Source organism: Melampsora larici-populina (genome assembly GCF_000204055.1).
Source record: "Melampsora larici-populina 98AG31 unplaced genomic scaffold MELLAscaffold_22, whole genome shotgun sequence".
Taxonomy (NCBI): domain Eukaryota; kingdom Fungi; phylum Basidiomycota; class Pucciniomycetes; order Pucciniales; family Melampsoraceae; genus Melampsora; species Melampsora laricis-populina.
Window position 1 is genome coordinate 991,276 of NW_006768786.1, and position 17,850 is coordinate 1,009,125.

The 17,850-nt window shown below is 43.2% G+C and overlaps 4 protein-coding genes across 4 annotated transcripts; 2 read left to right on the forward strand and 2 right to left on the reverse strand.

The window, feature by feature from the left end:
• Positions 1 to 3,138: 3,138 nt before the first annotated feature.
• MELLADRAFT_36600 (family 41 glycosyltransferase) lies at positions 3,139 to 4,544 on the forward strand (the record flags this gene model as incomplete). The annotated part of the gene is made up of 8 exons (XM_007410809.1): positions 3,139 to 3,431; positions 3,508 to 3,589; positions 3,656 to 3,709; positions 3,781 to 3,838; positions 3,881 to 3,970; positions 4,040 to 4,088; positions 4,128 to 4,266; positions 4,368 to 4,544. Coding segments are annotated over 8 exons (942 nt in total), but the record flags the coding sequence as incomplete, so codon positions are not given.
• Positions 4,545 to 6,670: 2,126 nt separating this feature from the next.
• MELLADRAFT_36476 (family 9 glycoside hydrolase) lies at positions 6,671 to 8,647 on the reverse strand (the record flags this gene model as incomplete). Its single annotated transcript, XM_007410838.1, has 5 exons — positions 6,671 to 6,867; positions 6,951 to 7,345; positions 7,435 to 7,968; positions 8,044 to 8,059; positions 8,131 to 8,647. 5 exons carry the CDS (start codon positions 8,645 to 8,647, stop codon positions 6,671 to 6,673), a joined length of 1,659 nt encoding a protein of 552 aa, XP_007410900.1.
• A 1,320-nt stretch (positions 8,648 to 9,967) lies between these two features.
• MELLADRAFT_63889 (uncharacterized protein) lies at positions 9,968 to 13,742 on the forward strand (the record flags this gene model as incomplete). The annotated part of the gene is made up of 11 exons (XM_007410810.1): positions 9,968 to 10,078; positions 10,107 to 10,155; positions 10,365 to 10,838; positions 10,919 to 10,942; positions 10,998 to 11,066; positions 11,138 to 11,392; positions 11,432 to 11,611; positions 11,692 to 12,351; positions 12,536 to 13,114; positions 13,246 to 13,311; positions 13,369 to 13,742. The coding sequence occupies 11 exons, from the start codon at positions 9,968 to 9,970 to the stop codon at positions 13,740 to 13,742; spliced, it is 2,841 nt and encodes a 946-aa protein (XP_007410872.1).
• A 531-nt stretch (positions 13,743 to 14,273) lies between these two features.
• On the reverse strand, positions 14,274 to 17,446 carry MELLADRAFT_116735 (uncharacterized protein; the record flags this gene model as incomplete). The annotated part of the gene is made up of 8 exons (XM_007410837.1): positions 14,274 to 15,022; positions 15,100 to 15,303; positions 15,423 to 15,703; positions 15,776 to 16,104; positions 16,169 to 16,320; positions 16,387 to 16,981; positions 17,082 to 17,176; positions 17,280 to 17,446. 8 exons carry the CDS (start codon positions 17,374 to 17,376, stop codon positions 14,403 to 14,405), a joined length of 2,373 nt encoding a protein of 790 aa, XP_007410899.1.
• Between the last annotated feature and the right edge of the window lie 404 nt (positions 17,447 to 17,850).

Here is a 17,850-nt window from a genome sequence, read left to right on the forward strand (position 1 = left end):
TCAAACCAATCTTACGTCTCCTCTTCCTCCACCCGGTCCCACCGCTATCGCTGCTACACGACAGAACCTTGGAATCGTTTCACAACCTCAGCAACAGTTCAATACATACTCTGGTCCGATTCCTCTTAATGTTCCCACCGATGGCCCTCCGATCATACCCAACTCAACTACCTATTCCCTCAACCCATCTGCGATCGGTCCTTCCAATCAGCGCCCAATCAGCGCCCTTCCTCATCATATTCGCCACTCCCGACCGCCGTCATCCTTGGCGAATTCATCATCGCCAACTCCAATGGTACATAATCCATCAACTTCAACTGCAGTACTACCGCCTTTGTCACATTCCCAAAAACAAGGCCCTTCACAGACTTCTAATCGACCTCCGCCTGCAACGGGATCACTGACTACACAAGTCGAGAAGCTCTGGAGATCAGCTCAAGACGGCGAGTGTACCGAACGCACGCGCGACTATCTGCTCAGTTACGCTCATGCAACTTATTCGAAAAAACCAAACGATGCAACTGTCGTACTCCCGCTACTACATACCCTCATCAAACTTCATCCAAATCATCTACCCTCACTGCTACTCTTATCGTGCGTCTATTATTCACAGAATGATTATGTTAGCTCGCTGTTATACAACAATCAGATTTTATCGATTGATCCCGAATATGTTCGTAATTTTTTTCTTCTTTCTTCCGCTTTACATCCTCATCCTTGTTCTTATCTTTCTCTTATCTTCCTCTTTACCATATTTCCTTCTGCTCCCTGATTTTTGTCACTGCCCATGTCTATTCTCGCTAAGACCGATCGATCCACTCTCTTCTCCGTTATCGTGAATGTCCTGAATCCACGATCGAATCTTATTTATGATCGTTTCTATGTTTGCTGACAATGCACAGGTGGAAGCAATGAGCAATCTCGGTACGACCCAACGAGCGCTTGGCAAATGGGCTGAAGCTGAAGAATGGTGGTGGCGAGCGATCAGACTGCGACCGTAGGTAGTGGTGTAAACTCCATCCATACATTATCTTTGTCTTTCAATCACTACATGACAGCTTTTTTTGACTTGCTCCCGTTTTATTCATGTGCTAATCGCTACCTGATATCCATCTGCAGGACCTACTTTGATGCATTCGACAATCTTCTTGGTGTTCTGTGTAATCCTCAATCACACCCGGTCCCTGCTCAGTCACATTCTAATGGCCAGCAACCTCAACCTCGATACACAGAAGCCTTACGATTATGTACGTTCGTAGAGGGTGAGCTCTTTGGCACACTTCCTGAGCCCGCTCGGCCACTTCGGCTGCCTGCTATCATTCCTCCGAATCATGGTCCATCGGGTCCAAAACCCTTTTCTACGCGAAAGGCAACTTGCTTATCGCCACCGGGAAGCCACTCGAGGCTCGTAATGAATACGAAAAGGCGTTCGAGGTGGCATTTGGGGTCCCACAAACGAAACCAGTAGTCGAAGCTTCCGACAACGATTCACCAATTCCTGCCGATTCGGTCGGTGCATATGGACTTGTAGATGTTGTTCTGGCAATGTGCTCGGTTGGGTTATTGATGATGGCAGTCAACGCAAACGGGGCTGCGTCCAGTCATGAACCTCACGTTATCAAGGTGCTCTCCGATACTGGCCTTTGGGACCCGAATGAAGAATCGCTCGATACTGTCATGACAGATCCACTACGCTTTGCTCGCCGACGACGGCAGGTCATCAAAGATCGTTTGTTGAAACTGGGCGGTGGCATCTTACCCTGCGTACTCCTGCTACCCGACAACCTTGACCAATTAGTTCGTACGGTCATGAGCGCCTCGAATGGCATACTTCCTGTTCTCAAGCATCATTCACTTTCACATTCTTCAAACGGCTCCGATCTCAGTCGAAACCCCGCTCTTCAATCTCCCAATCAAACCACCAGTACCGTCTTACTCACATTGGCGAAAAGTCTGCAGGATATGATGGCAGCACCTATGTCACCCGGAGCCAAACTCGATGGGATCCCGCCTTCATCAAGTTTTTTGCTTCCACTCTACTACCTGGCTCTCACGCTGCACCCTTCTCCATCGACATGTAATAATCTCGGCATTTTGCTTTCTACTATGCCGTTGACTCTCACACTTGGAAGTCCGCCAGGTCGTCCACCTCGAGTTATCAACGGTCAACAACTGGCTCATACTTTCTACCTTCAAGGTCTTCAGCGTGACCGCAATCATCCTCACCTGTACACTAATCTCGGCTCATTACTTAAGGACATGGGCCAGCTTGCTCATGCTGTGTCAATGTACGAAAAGGCTGTTGAGTGTAATCCGAATTTTGATGTCGCGCTCGCCAACTTGGCAAATGCGGTCAAGGATATGGGTCGAGTCCAAGAGTCGGTACAGTGGTATTTGAGGGCTGTGAACGCAAATCCAGATTTCCCAGAGGCCGTCTGTGGTTTGGTGAATGCATTGGGCGGTGTTTGTGACTGGCGAGATCGAGGTGGAGTTGGAAAAGGGCTGATAGTGGATGGATCCGGTAAGCTATTGCTTCCGTCCAGCGAAGCAACGGATATTGAGGGCAAGAAGCCATATTTTGGTCTGATGGGCAAAGTGGCGAAGCTGGTAGAGAAGCAGTTGGATGAAGGTATGCATTACGGCAAAGGGGTCTTACGTCAAACGGCGAGTCTAGACCACTGGCTAGAGAAACTGGCATTGGCAAGGACCGGTGCGACTGATGGATTTTCCCCTGTCGAGCTAACTCATTGGAGATCCAAGCTTGAACCTTTTTTTCCCAATCCCGACGAGTCTCGACCCCAAGCAACAGGATCGGCCAGTCACAGGTTTAACGAAGGTGGATTCATCATTAGGTTGGTAGAAAGGTGTGCCCGCCAAGCCCAGCGGCGCTGGTATCTTGATCTCTACGGGCAGGTGATAGAAAGCGACTCCTCCGTTCAAGTGGAGCCCCAAACGTCAAAGGCGAAGGCTAGCAGCGATAGCTATCACCGACTGGCAGTACCTAGCTCACTCGGCCTGCCACCTGTACCAACTGTGCTACCGTTCCACACCTTCACATATCCTCTCGGAGCGCGAGAATGTAGGTTGATATCTCACCGAAATGCGTTACGGATTTCACTTGGAACATTTTCCCAGCCTTGGATTGGTACAACTGTTTATCCGCCCCCGCCTCCGCCCATATCTGGGAAGATCAGAATCGGATATGTATCTTCAGATTTCAACAACCATCCTCTCGCTCACCTGATGCAATCTGTGTTCGGATTACATGATCGGAATTCATTTGAAGTTCTATGCTACGCGACAACAGCTTCGGATGGGTCAACTTATCGGAAGAAGATCGAAAGAGATGTGGGGGGATCTGGATTCATAGATGTTTCAGGATGGGATACAGAAAAAATAGTGAGACGGATTGTCGATGATAGGATTCATATGTGAGTTGGACAAAACTTTTCACTGTGCATTTTCGCGGGGGAGCGATTAATCCCCAATATGTATCGTTATCGACAGATTGATCAATTTGAATGGGTATACAAAAGGTGCGCGAAACGAGATTTTCGCCGCCAGACCTTGCCCTGTTCAGATGGAATTTGTGAGCCATTGTTGAATACCTATGTCGTTTGATGTTGCTCATCAGATACCCTTTTCTGTAATGTAGATGGGCTTCGCTGGCACCTTGGCCAGTGGATGGACTGACTGGATCATCGCGGATGTGAGTGTTTTTGAACCCTATGACTAAAGATTGATCAGGCGGTTGATCGCATTATACCCCAAATCCATTAGCCAATTGTCTGCCCCCCTAGAATGGTATCGGGCGAGAAGTGGCGAAAGAGACATGAAAGTGCGGCCGGAGAAGGGGAAAAGATCACAGAGATCGTAGAAGACCTTGCAACGGATTTCGACGGGGATCTAGATCCAGAGTGTGCGGACGAAGACTGGGTCTACACGGAAAAGTTTCTCTATATGCCACATTGTGAGTAGAGTTCGTGTCACTATCTTTTCCTGGCAAGGGATACTAACGAAAGTGGGTCAATGAATCTAGCGTACTTTGTGTGCGACCATAAACAAGGATTTAGGGATGAGACGGCAGAGTCACTCGATATAGATGGCTTACCAGCACCCGTTGAAAGAGTAGATCCTCGATCTTCTAGGCCAACAGACGAAGTGTGGGCTGAGGAAGAAGTCAGACGATGGAAGATGAGGCGAGAGATGTTCCCGGATTTAAGTGACGATACCGTGATATTTGCTAATTTCAATCAGCTCTATAAGGTAAGGTCTTTCAGTTTCAGACAATGGCAGCTTGGGTTATATCATCTGATTATGATGCTATATTCCAATTGGATGAATCGGGTCTTTTTGTGGCGATGTAGGTTGATCCAGTGATTTTCAAGTATTGGTTGGAGATCTTAGCATCAGTTCCAAAATCTATCCTATGGCTTCTAAGGTTTCCGGCACCTGGAGAACCTCATCTTAAGCTCACGGCAGAAAAATGGGCGGGTCCGGAAGTAGCTTCAAGGATCATGTTTACAGATGTAAGGCTGAACTAATGAACAGCACTCTCAAACCACGCACCCTTGCTGATTTTTTTCTTGGTCAGGTCGCATCGAAAGCACTCCACATTCAACGAGGTCGTATTGCCGATCTTTTCTTGGATTCGACTGAGGTATGTCATGTTTCTTACAGTGGGTATATCAGTTGTCTGTTTGACTTGCTCGCTCACTTCCAACCACATCTTCCTCAAACGCTTAAGTGCAACGCACATACCACCGCGGCTGAGTGCGTAACCCAAATCCTCCTGGTTCTTTTTACACTTTAATTGTCGCTAATCTTTGTTTCTGAACTATGTACCTGTGCGGATCAATCTGGTCTTGTCCCAATAGTATCTTATGGAGTGGCACACCAATCTTGACACTGCCTCGCGAGACACATGTTCACAAGATGTGTAGCCGAGTCGCAGCCAGTATCGCTCTGGCCACCGGTTTTGGAACACAAATGATAGCCACCGATCTCGATAATTACAAAGATCGAGCCATCCAGCTAGCAAAGAGTCTCAATTATCAGAAAATCTCGCTGATGGTCGGTCCCGAGCAAGGACCACGGCAGGCGCTTACTTATCTGACTGCGGGAATCGGCGAGTTAGCTCTATTACGGCGTTCATTATTCGAGACGCGAGATCGATCCGCTTTATTCGATACATCTCGCTGGGTCGCTAATCTGGAGAAGGGTTTGAGAATTGCGTGGGAGAGATTTGTGAATGGTACAGATTGTGAAGAAGGGATTGAATGGAAGGAATGGAAAGATTTAGAAAAAAAGAAAACATGTTCAATTTGGATTGAAGAGGAAGCAGAAGATGGCAGAGCAAGTGATTTGGGTGCTAGTGATCAGAGAACAAGTTTTATGAAGATGGAAGATGATCGAGCAAAGAGTGGAAGTGGGTTATCTTAGAGTTAGGTTCACATCGTCACAATAGAAACCAAGCCGCCCTAGGGGAGCATTCAAAAATAGATTTCATCTTTTTCTCATGTTTTTTCTTTGATTAGTATCTCTGTCTCTCTATTCCTTATCTGGGTATGTGTAATCGGTTTTTCACCGAGTTTACGATGGATCAGTTTTTTGATATAAGTCTTCGATATCTCGATTCTTGAATGATTTCTTTACATTCCTGTTTTATGTGTGCGTGTGTGCGTGTGTGTGTTGTGTTTTGTTGTTATTGTGCTCGATTTATCTCTATCTAACTGTGTGTGTAAGGTGTGATTGATTTTTATTGTTACTCAAACGCTGTGTGTCAACATATTTATATCCTTTTTTTTCTTCACAGCCATATTTATAATATATAAAAATATCCATAGAGGTGAAGTTTTTTTTTTCTAAGGTAGCGTGGATTGTTAGTTATATGGGGTCTTTGTATATATTTGGTATATATGATGAATGTGATGAATTTCTTTTTGGGTTTAAAATTAAATTGATAGTCAAGAAGATTGAATAGAATTGTTGGTTGGGGCATTTAATTCATTGAGATACTAAACTTTGAGCCTTTTGCCCGCATCTGTCAGGATTGACATGTTCGTTGCTTCGAAACAGATACTCTACCAAGGGAGCGTGCATAACATAGCTTTGATCACGGTGGTGATCTAGCCTTGAGGTCCAACTCAATCAACTATTTGAATCTGGAAAATCAGCAAAGGCCTTTATTTCAAAGCTGCCCAAAATTTCTGTGAAGTCATACAAAAATATTCGTGAGCCTATCAAGATATTTCCTTGTTCGGTCTGAACTCCGTCGGACAACCTGAGTCAGTCTTGTAGTTTCATTATGATTCAATGGGCTCATTGACGATTGTGATTTCTTCTCTCACTCTCTCAAGGATGGATGTGAAAAAAGTGTGTCGGTGAGCTTGAGCAGAAAGGAATTACGTTTACCTTGAACATACTCAGATGGTAGTGTAGGGCTCTGTGCTTTTGTTGCTTCCTTCTATGGGCACACTGGAAGGGTTATACGTAGGAGCAAACTGTGAGAGATTGAAGGCATACATTTGAAAGGGTCATCATGTCTCAAACATATACTCGCCATAATTGGTGATTTTACAGAAACAAACAAGGTCCCCAAAAAACATGACCGATAAATATGATAGTAGCATTAAGTACAAATTCAATTGTCTATAGACGAAGAAGTGTTTTATTTCTTTTGACATGGTACATCAAGATGGTAACAATCATTGGCCGGGTAATTTGGCTTTAATGCTTGAACTGCATTAGGATGTGACCATCCTAAATCGAGTTTTCCATCATTGAAAGGAACGAAAGAAGCTCCACGTGCGATATAAAACTCGAGCATTCCCGCTAGGACACCTGTGAATCCAGCATTGTAATCCTCTGTGTGATCAGGATTAAATAGGTTTTGGGAAAATCAGTGATTTGTATACGCCAAGAATTCAGAAGACTGTAACAAAACTCACGAGTCACTTCGGAATAAGTATAATCTTTTCGTGTGTCTTTATATTGATCATTGATATCAGGTCCACCAACCAGGCCGCCATATAGAATGAAGCGTTGTGGTGTGTCCGACTCAAAGTCAGATTGTTGAACCTCAGATTGAAGTCCACGCATAGGATAATCAATAAAAGAGTTATAAGAGCTTTTATGATATGGTTTGGTGACCGATTTGCCAAATCCAACCACAAAGGATATCCCAGTATCTCCCAACATATAGTTGATTTGCTGAGTGGCAAATGTACGAAGGGTTTGAACGAGAGCTTTTCCTTGTTCTGTTTGACCATCAGTGTATCTCTCCACCGAAGCCGCATGAGCGAGGGCGAGAAAAGCATGATTCGAAGCGTATCTTAACACACCCCTGTGACAGTGTCATAGCAAACATGTCAGTATATTATGGTGAGATGACGATGGTACAGCTCAGTTGACGGCGAGGATTATAAGACTCACCAGCTCTCCTTGTAAGAGAGACCTTTAGCGGTCATCTTAGTAGATCCACCGGACAAGAATTGAGTGAAGAAGTCGTTTGCCTTGAGGAGGAATTCCTGTTGACCAGTCAATTGGTATAGTAGAACTGTGGCTGCAGCCTCACAATCATCCCAAGAGTACTCCGAGGCACCTCCACGGATATTATCCTTGGCAGATTGAAAATATGCAACGTCGCCAGTAGCAGCAAAAAGCCAAGTTGCAGCCCAAGCTATCTCGTCAGTATATTTAGTAGATGGATACCATTTCTTTGTTCTTCTGAATGGAAGTTCATCTATATCCATAAAGCTTCCTCGAAATTTATCAGCAAAGTTGAAAAGTTCCATAGCGTGTTTCAAAGCGAGATCAGCGTATGCTGGATCAGATTGTCGAAAGATCACAGAGGTTGCTGCTAAAGCAGCGGCAGCTTGACCAGCCATCTCAGATGCTGGGCGTGATTCATCGACGTAATAAGCTTCCTTTTGTACCCCTCTTGGTGCCCATTTCTCATACTCCTCACTGAACGTTTGGAAAAAATGGTGACGGAAACGTGAGTTAGATATTGGCCCAATGAAGAGACTCCAAAATGCTTACGGTGGACCAAAGTACACTAAGATCAAATTTCGAACACATCAGTCTAATGTCTACTTGAGCTCAGCTCGAGAAAAAACTTAGACTCACTAAAGTCAACATCTCCCACTTCGTCCGCATCAAGACCAAACAATCCGACAAGCACATTCGGCGCTGGATGAGCATTCATCAAGTAGTCGGCTCCCCATCGTACGACCTTCATTGCTTCTGCCATCTCATTGACCGTTTCCATCGCATTCCCAAATTGATAGACGTTGTAAGCCAGTTGAGTGACAGTCCAAGAAAAAGGTTGAGTCCATTTCATCGAGTTTGCAGCTTCATACCAACCTCCACTTAAATCTTCTCCATATTTTCCTTTACAACTTAAACAAGAATCTGTTCTCCAAGCTAATCGATGTTCATCTATCTTTCCAGATCTTTGTGCATGATAGAAAAGGAAAGATTTGTGAAGGGCTTCTTGGTAAGCGTACTTTGGAGATCCTGGAATCTCGTAAGTACCTGAGAATCCTGGGGCTGATTTGGGATCTCTCTCAGGTTGAGATGTATCTGGTTCATCAGCTAAACAAAATGAGAGAAAGAAGACGATGAGAAATGAGTATGACAACATCCTGTGCTTAAGTTTACTCAATGAAAATAGGTTCGGTATGGGAGTTGATGAGAGGATAAGGGAAAGGAAAGTTGACCTTACATGAATACACGTTGCATGATTGAGCTTTATAGATTGAGGGCGCAGTGAGCGTTCAAAATGAATGAATGACCGATCGATGAGCTGGAGGTCGAATTGCTTGTAATCAAAGTGTTACTCATTGAACCTACCTTGCGAAAATGACAGGTCGATCGCATGTTTGTTGCAGTCCCCTCACTGAGAAAAAGTGATCTTCTTTCCATCGGTTTACGAGGTATGATAAGCTGAGCCGTGACACATTGGTTACCTTCCCGGTTACGATGAATGCAAACTTAACAAAGTCCCTCGAGCCGGAATATCAACGAGGTGAATCAGGTCTCAGACTCGGATTGCCTTCCAGACGACCATGAGATAGGATGCCGAATGAACTTTACAATATCGAAAGATCAGTCAGATCGCATTTGAGGCAAGAAATCAAATGTTATAGAGATCGAAGCGAGGTAGGAGACAAAAGTCACGAGACTCACCAAGAAGTCTCAAAACGCGCTCGTTGAGGGGCTTTCTTGAGTTTACATAGTCGGTCGAACTGAGACAGATACCATTTCACACGGTTTAACTTTTGGATCACTTTCGGGTTGACGATTTCGAATCTGATTCCAGATGGCCCTCATTCAGGATCGCTCCGGTCACCATCTCATATGGAACTATGCAACAAATCACTTTCATACGCTTCCTTCAATTACCGAGGAACAAACATTAGGGTTTGATTTGTATTGGCACTTCCCTTGAACATGGATGCTGGCATGCTCTCGTATTCGATTTGCCAAAACCTCATTTCCATCCGACAAACGAGTTGGATCTGTTGGATGGGCAAATCTACATATTGGTTCGAAGTCGGTTTTGTCGATCGCGATGACACAGACTGAGCCCAAACAAACTACATCCTTTGTGAATAGGTGGTATGTCGCAAAGCGTCTTGACTTCAGTCTGGAGTTTTGCAATCGATCTCATTCAAGCATATGAATGTTTAATTGGGATAGAAGAACGTCAATACATATCTAGACTTTCGTAATATGCATTTTCGTTATCCTCCGCATTTTCAAAGCCGGAAAGATGATAGGTGTAATTTTTAAAGCTGGCGTAACATATCCCTAGTGCATCGAAATTCCACCGAGACCATCAAATTTGCCTGCGAGCGATTCAGCGAAGAATTACCAGTCTGGACGGTGAGGAGGGTATATAGGTATTGGAATGCAGCTCGCAGTAAAGCTCTGTACCACGTTCCTTGAGCCCACACCATACATGACTGCGGGTGAAAATTTTCGCGACGTTTTTGAGCTTTTTTTGGTGAAGGCGATGATTCAAGTCAATCCCAAACCAGAATTCATCACAAGTATAATATCTAATAACATGGTGTGCAGTTTGAAAACATTTTTTGTAGCATGTTAGAACCACTGAGCAGTTGATAATCCTCGTTACGGAAGATGATGGTTCGGTCTGCGTATGACCATTTATAATTCTTCTTGTCTCTGTTGCACAACCTCACCATATACTTCAGTGCTTTGTCCTTCCTACCTCCAGAGCTCTGAATCTAACCTGTTCAGTTCTTCAAAAAAAATCTTTTTCCTACGAATTTGCTTCACTACTATGAGGTGGTTCCTTTCCTGTGTACTTCTTTGCGGCTTTCTGCAAAGTATAGCACCAACGCCTTTACAAGTTGTGGAAGACGCATTGGACTTGAAAAATGGTGTGCATGGCTCACTCAATGAAGAGCTTAATCCTGGACAACACACTGCCCACAACATAATCAGTACACCACACGAAACAGAATCACATCAAGAGGAAATTCCATCCAGCGAGGCTCTTATTCCCTTCACCAACCATCCTGTTTCCGATGACGATGTACCTCTGTCCGATCCGCCATCACCCTCAGCCCCACACCCACAAGAAAAGACTCCTGAACTACCAAGATACAGTGGATGGTTGATAGATCCAGATACTGTGATTGAAAAGAACTCTCGATTTGGCCAAAAGTTAAATTCCTTCAAGGTTTGGCGAAAAAATCTCTCGGAGAAACTCAAAATTCTGGCAAACTGGTTCAGAAGGATCTTTGATAGATCTCCAAGGAGATTTTCAAATAAGAAACCACATAGAGAATTATATGTTGAGGCGGGTGAGTAAAACTTTTCCGCTTTGTAAATTGTAGAAAGATTGCTGACTTTACCACCGATCAAAACGGGGTAAACTTTCCAGACACAAACTTAGCTACCAAGATTGGTGAGTGATGTTCAACAGTAGGAGTATAATACATTTCCCGGTGAAATCTCTCAAGACATCAGGCTGACCATCTTCACAATGCGATTTTACATTATCTCAACAATTTCGCACAAAGTTCTTGATGGTAAGTGATAGCATAGAAGTACAAACAAGAAGAATTCACACGCAATTGACTGACTGGTGCATTGTGAGCAGGTAATCAGATCAAACAATCGGCGCAGGCTATTAAGTCCGACGTCATCAATGAGTTAAAATCATTCATTCCGGACTCAAGAATTGCAATTCATCGTAAGGGGAATGAAGCAGAGGTTATGTTACAAAAATTCGCCCAGATTGAGGATATCACCAAGTGGGAGGAAGTTTCGAGTGAAGATTCTCGCAGTGTATCTTCATTAGTTCGCAATATCATTAGTTCAATGCAAGATGAGGTGAAGTCAAGCTCCGACTCAGGTATGATTGTTGTGGATCTTCAAGTGATGAAATGTTTAGGTTACGTAAACGCCAATGCTGGAGATTACTTTTTGGAACACATCTTTGAATCATTGAATGATATCGAGGTAGAAAGAATGTGGCGTGCCTTACTTGATTCTGAAGCAGAATTCAAAACGGTTTACCAGCAAGCTTCGTCTCCTGGAAGGTACAACAACTTCTTGGAACAACTTCACTTTGGTAAGCTTCTGCAATCTTGTAAAACGTTTTGATCAGATCAGTCAATGAATTAAACTGACCATGAAAACCTTAAATTTCAGAATGGGCCGAGACCATTGAGAGACGGGCTCATATTCGAGATTTTCAAGCAGCAATCGATAGGGAAGAAGTACCAGAAGAGCTAAAGAGTGACATCTTAAAACTCAAAGATAACTTTTCTCGTCTTCAAATGTGGAAAAGCTGGCCTCTAATCGACAAAGGTTATTATGAAAACAGTTTCTCAATCGTCTCAAGAATCAAAGCCATTCTTCGTCATCCAGTCACGAGATACACGGATGATCAAGAGGAAAAGGTATCTAAAACCGTTCGATTGGCATATCAAGCTCTCAATCATATTTATAGGTTTGACTTGCAAACTAAAAAGACTCCGACATGGTTGATTGATACACTTGATGATAAAGATGTACAAAAATCTTTGTATTTGCATGTGCTTTCTAATGAGGGGTTAAGCCATCGCAATGTTGCGGGGATGAGTTTGTTGAATGATTTTGACCTGAAAGCTCATTTGGACCAGAGTATGCAAGAGTATTTGACCAAAGGTACAGTTCTTTTTGACTGTCTCGACTCTTTTTTCTTCTGTTTGGTGTTTGAGTCATACTATTCTCTGCGAGGATTTGCTGATGCATATGCGATATCTTTTGAAATAGAAATGGATACAAAGTTTTATAGCGTGCTTCCCTCAGAGATTATAAAGGAACATGGTAAGCCTATCTCAAACTTTTGATATCGTATTAATTTATAGGCTGACTATAAGGAACCACTCTATTTCTTCTCTGATTGATCTTATTTTGGGAAATTAGAGATGCCGCACATGCAAGATGGTGAGGTAATTTCCCTCGAATTGGTAAAAATATACACAAATGCTTACTTGTATCTTGACACTAGGTGATAACAAATTACAAAACTACTTGACATCAAGAGAACACATCGCAGGAATTTATCACGAGGGTTCATTCCAATTCGACAAAGACTTCAAGAATATGGTAGGACAGTTTTCAAACTTGAAGGTCGATGATATGATCAATACAGAAAAGCCAGACTATAGACTTGCTATGAAGCTTGACGACAAATCCAATAGAGAAGACCTCCTAGAAATACCAGCAAAGGAGAAACACGCACAAGCCAGCAAAACCCATGGGGATGATTTATCACAAGACAATACAGAAAATTCTGAAGACAGAATATCGAATGCGGTACATTCTGCACTGGAAAATCTTAAAAAGCTTTCAGGCAGGTCACCAACACTAGGACCCGAAGAACAAGCTTCAATAGAAATCCTCAGCAGCCTTATATCATCTAATTATTTGGCCTGGCACCTGGCACGCTCAGAACTCAAAGATTCACCAGACGGAAGCCTCTTGAAGTATCTAGAATTACTCAAGATTAAGGCTATGAGTCTCGAAAGCAGTGATGAGAGGGTCTTTGTGGAAAAACAATTAAATTTCCTGGTTGATATGAGAAATGGTAAGCCGAGGTCTCAACAAGCAACATTTTCACCATCACTCCGTCAAATAAGTGTAGCTGTGACTTCAGTGTGATATATCTGTGAAGTGAACGTACATCACCAAACTTATTCTATTTCTTTCCTTTGACAGAGATCGACGAATACGAAAAAATACAAACCACGACAAAGAAATTGAATGGAATGCTCAAAGCTCACAGTAAGTCTAGTAGTAAACCAGGTGATATAACACCTTTCTTCTTACAACAATATTCAGATTTCCTTGAAAGACTTTCTCAAACTTGGTTCGAGACTCGATGGACTAGAGTCGAAGGAGGTGGTTATGATGTGAATATTGTAGATTTGGCTAAAGACTCTTTGGCTTTGATACAAAGTCAAGCCTTTGCACATATGCCTAAAGGACTTGATACTGAATTTGTTCATGTTCTATCGGATTTGGAGGGAAAAGACTCAACTGGGTTCTTCAGGAAGTATTATCAGGATGCGGTTTCTGATACTACTAATTACAACACCTATCAATTTTTCACCAAAGCTCTCTCTCACATAGAAAATTATCAAGCAGAATACCCATTAGAGTCACCAGAGGCCAAAAGTCTTGAGTTCTTCAGAGTCTTGAAACAAAACAATTAGTTATTCCTAGATGTTGTAGCTTGATTAGCCTTATTACATTTCACTCCTATACTTTTGACTAAACATCAGCTTAGATGACATCAATTTTGTTCTTGTCAAGAGGCCTCTTTTCTCAGATTTATTTGGTGCTGAATTGTTTCTTTTACTGGTTTGCAAGGTATCTTTCATTTCAATCAAGCTTGGAAGCTTGATGTCCATCAAGTTTGGCGGAATCATGAATCTCATTTATGATACCAACTGGTGAATTACCTGAACAAAAAGCCTTCTTGATATGGCATCGAACTTGGAGGACTTGACAAATGCAATCTGAAAGATGAGCAAATTCCTATCCGAATATATAGAGACGATTTGAATTGCACATATACAAAGTTCAGCTGCTCAAGGTGACCATTGAACCTGAAGTTTGTCAAGCAGCAGCCACCACGTCCGCTGACGGGGTCTGTACACACACTTCCTGGAAGCTAAACCGAGGATCACATGGATATCTAACGCAGAGCAGAGAGGGGCAGGTGCTTACAAGGCTCTAAAGAAGGAGCCAAACACCCAAGATAGATTTTGTGAAAACGCATACAGATCCTCATGAACATATTGACAAGATAAAGAAAACAAGGGAGTGTGTAAAATGCTAAAGTTTCCAAGTTGAGATAATTGCCAATACCATCAAGACCAGCTCTCCAATCCCACCATCTTTACTCCTGCAGTGAAATTTACGCTACCAATTACATGTACATCAGCCTCACCTTGCTGTTTTGACTCTTTCAGGATTGTGTTTAGTTCTGCCACATCATCCTTTGCTACAATCAACACCATTCCAATTCCACAATTGAATGTTCGACACATCTCGAGTGGATCGATATTCCCTTGCTTCATTAGCCATTGAAAGCAATCGGGTAGAGGGTATGATCTTACATCTACCTCACATCCCAATTTGTCAGGTAGTACTCGAGGCAAATTTTCGATGAAGCCACCTCCCGTGATATGGCACATTCCTTTGATGAGATTCTTACCCGATTTGAGAACGGGAAGTAATTGTTTTACATAAATTTGAGTAGGCTGTAGAAAGACGTGTCCGAGTGTTTGGGTAGGTGCCCAAGGACAGGTTGAATTTAAGTTGAGACCAGATCGTTCAACAACTTTTCGTACGAGTGAAAATCCATTTGAGTGGACACCGCTTGATGTCAGTCCGAGTAAAACGTCTCCAGACTTGATGTCTTGCATTCGAGGTAATATCTTTGATCTCTCGACCACACCTACAGCAAAACCTGCTAGGTCATAATCGTCTATTCATTTGATGTGGATCATCCAGGTTAGTACAAGATCTAAGCAAGATGCACTTCAATGGGATGCTCGCACTCACCTTCTCGATATAGTCCAGGCATTTCAGCTGTTTCGCCTCCGATCAATGCACAGCCGGATGTCTTACATCCATCGGCAATCCCCTTGACCACGTCAACTGCCACATCGACATTCAAATGATTACATGCAAAATAATCCAGGAAAAAGAGGGGCTCTGCGCCCTGAACTAGCAGGTCGTTTACACTCATTGCCACTAGATCCACACCTGTGTTCAGTTATGCGAGGGACAAAATCATGAATGAGTGAATTGAACTCTTGAAGCTGATGACGCGGAAAAACGTGACATATGAAGAGAGTAGTCAAAGAAAGGTTGAAGAAGCACACCAACAGTGTCGTGTTTTCCAACTTGCTGTGCCACAATGAGCTTCGTACCCACACCGTCGGTACCACTGACGATGACAGGATCTTCGTACCCAACACTTTTGAGGTCAAACAATCCGCCAAAGCCTCCAATAACCGAATCACATCCCAATCGGGCGGTGGTCTTGACAAGGGGTTTGATGCGCGAGACTAATTGATTGCCCGAGTCTATAGACACTCCCGCACTCTCGTAAGTGAGACCCGTTTGTGGCTGCTTGGGGCCGGAGGATGTTGCGTTCAATGCACTGCTCCGTAAAAAAGACCACTCGCTCAGATATGTGAAAAGAGACTGGAAAAAATTAAAGAGAGTTGCATACCGGTGCGCAATGTCTTTACGATAGGTCATACCCTCGAATTTTACACAATCAACAGCTTCATATGCGACTTGAGCAGCAGCCTTGATCGATTCACCAACGCCGTTCACAGCCAATACTCGGCCACCCGCTGTACATAGCTGACCTTGATTGTCGACGGCAGTACCTGCATGGTAGATGAAAGAGTCTTTGGGTAGTAACTGAGAGTTAATGGTGATCGGTAATCCTTTCGGATAAGAGTTGGGATAACCAGGCGAGGCGAGAACGACGGTGACTGAAAATAGGGATTTGAAATGTAACGGTACGGCATCCAAGCGGCGTTCACAGCAAGCCTACAATTGAATTGATGAGCAGTCTCATTGGAAAGTCCCGATTTTGATAAGATGCATCACATACCATGAAAATCTCAGCGAGATCACAATCATTAGATAGCAAGCTGAGAACAGTCTGTGTCTCCGGATCGCCGAATCGTACGTTATATTCTAATACCTTGGGACCCTCAGACGTAATCATGAAGCCTGTAAAGAGACATCCGACAAAGGGAATGCCTAGGAGTCCAGAGGGATCAGTCAAAGACGCATTAGACTGTTTTGAGTTGCTTCACGAGTGCTTACCATCCCGACGCATTCCAGCGATTGTGGGTCGAATGACTGTTTTCATACACTCTGCGATGAGGTCTGGAGTACCAACAGGTGTTGGTGCGTATGCGCCCATGCCACCCGTGTTGAGACCCATATCACCTTCCCCGATTCGCTTATGATCTTGAGCACTAGGTAATGCAACGACTGTATATCCATCACTGATAGCCAACAAACTAATCTCTTGACCCTCGAGAAATTCTTCAATCACCACCTCATCTCCAGAGACGCCAAAATCTTTATTGATCATGATATCTTGTAAAGCTTTAAGAGCCTCTTCTCGACTTTCAGGAATGATGACACCTTTGCCAGCTGCAAGTCCACTAGCTTTAATGACAACCTTATAGTCAACTTTATCAAGGTGAGCCTTTGCTTGATCGAAATTTGAAAAATTTGAATATCGTGCAGTTGGGATGGAATGTTTGGCCATGAAATCTTTCGAAAAAGTTTTCGAGCCTTCCATTCGAGCAGCATTGGTGGTTGGACCAAAACATGGGATTCCGACTTTGCGGAAAGATCCTTCAATCCCATCTACTAAAACTTGCTCTGGACCTGGAATTACCATATCGATCTGACAAAGCGAAGGAAATTCATAGATAGTATAGAATTTAAATGATCAATTAAACCAAACTTTAATGACTGTCAATCTACTCTCAAATTGAAATGCATACATTTTCATCACATCCAAATTTTACAAGACGTCCAAAGTCGCTCGGTGAGATATTTACATTCTCGCATTTTTCGTGGGTATCAGTACCGCCGTTTCCTGATATAGGTACCACGTATATTCGAGTCAGCCTGGATTGTAGAAAACTGATTTTGGAGGATATGAAAAGATATGAGATTTTAATCAAATTGCAGCTACTTACCGGGTGCAATGAATACTTTCGTGACTGATTTTGATTTGGCTAATGCAACGGCAAGAGCGTGCTCTCGACCTCCGGAACCGACAATTAAAATCTTCATCCTTTTTAGGTTCGAATGTCGTTCCGGTTGATATCGGGTATGAAAGAGATTTAGTCGGAGTTGATTTTTTTTTGGATTCAGCTCAGCCTGTATTTCGAAATTTTTGAAATGATCAAAACCAATGATATGGCTTTCGGGTATGGCTTAAGGTTAATGGAATATGCTTATACGTAGATTTCAAGGATTGCTGAGGAATTGCTGTTTCAATTTGAAAAATCGAAAAACTTGATCACCTTCACCCACGCTATCAGCTGAAACAGTAGGAAACAGGATCACTGCAAGCACGCCCTTCATCCTTGATAGGGTTGTTCTTTGGGTCAGGTAAAGATAAAGACCCTATAATACTGACAAGCAGCATAGTGTCATGAAAGCTGTTGTAGTGATATGGGCTTCTGGTCATTTTCAAATATGCATCATTGGAATGCAGGATCACGAAGTTAGACTTGCTCATATTTTTCAAGCTCTGATGGGATT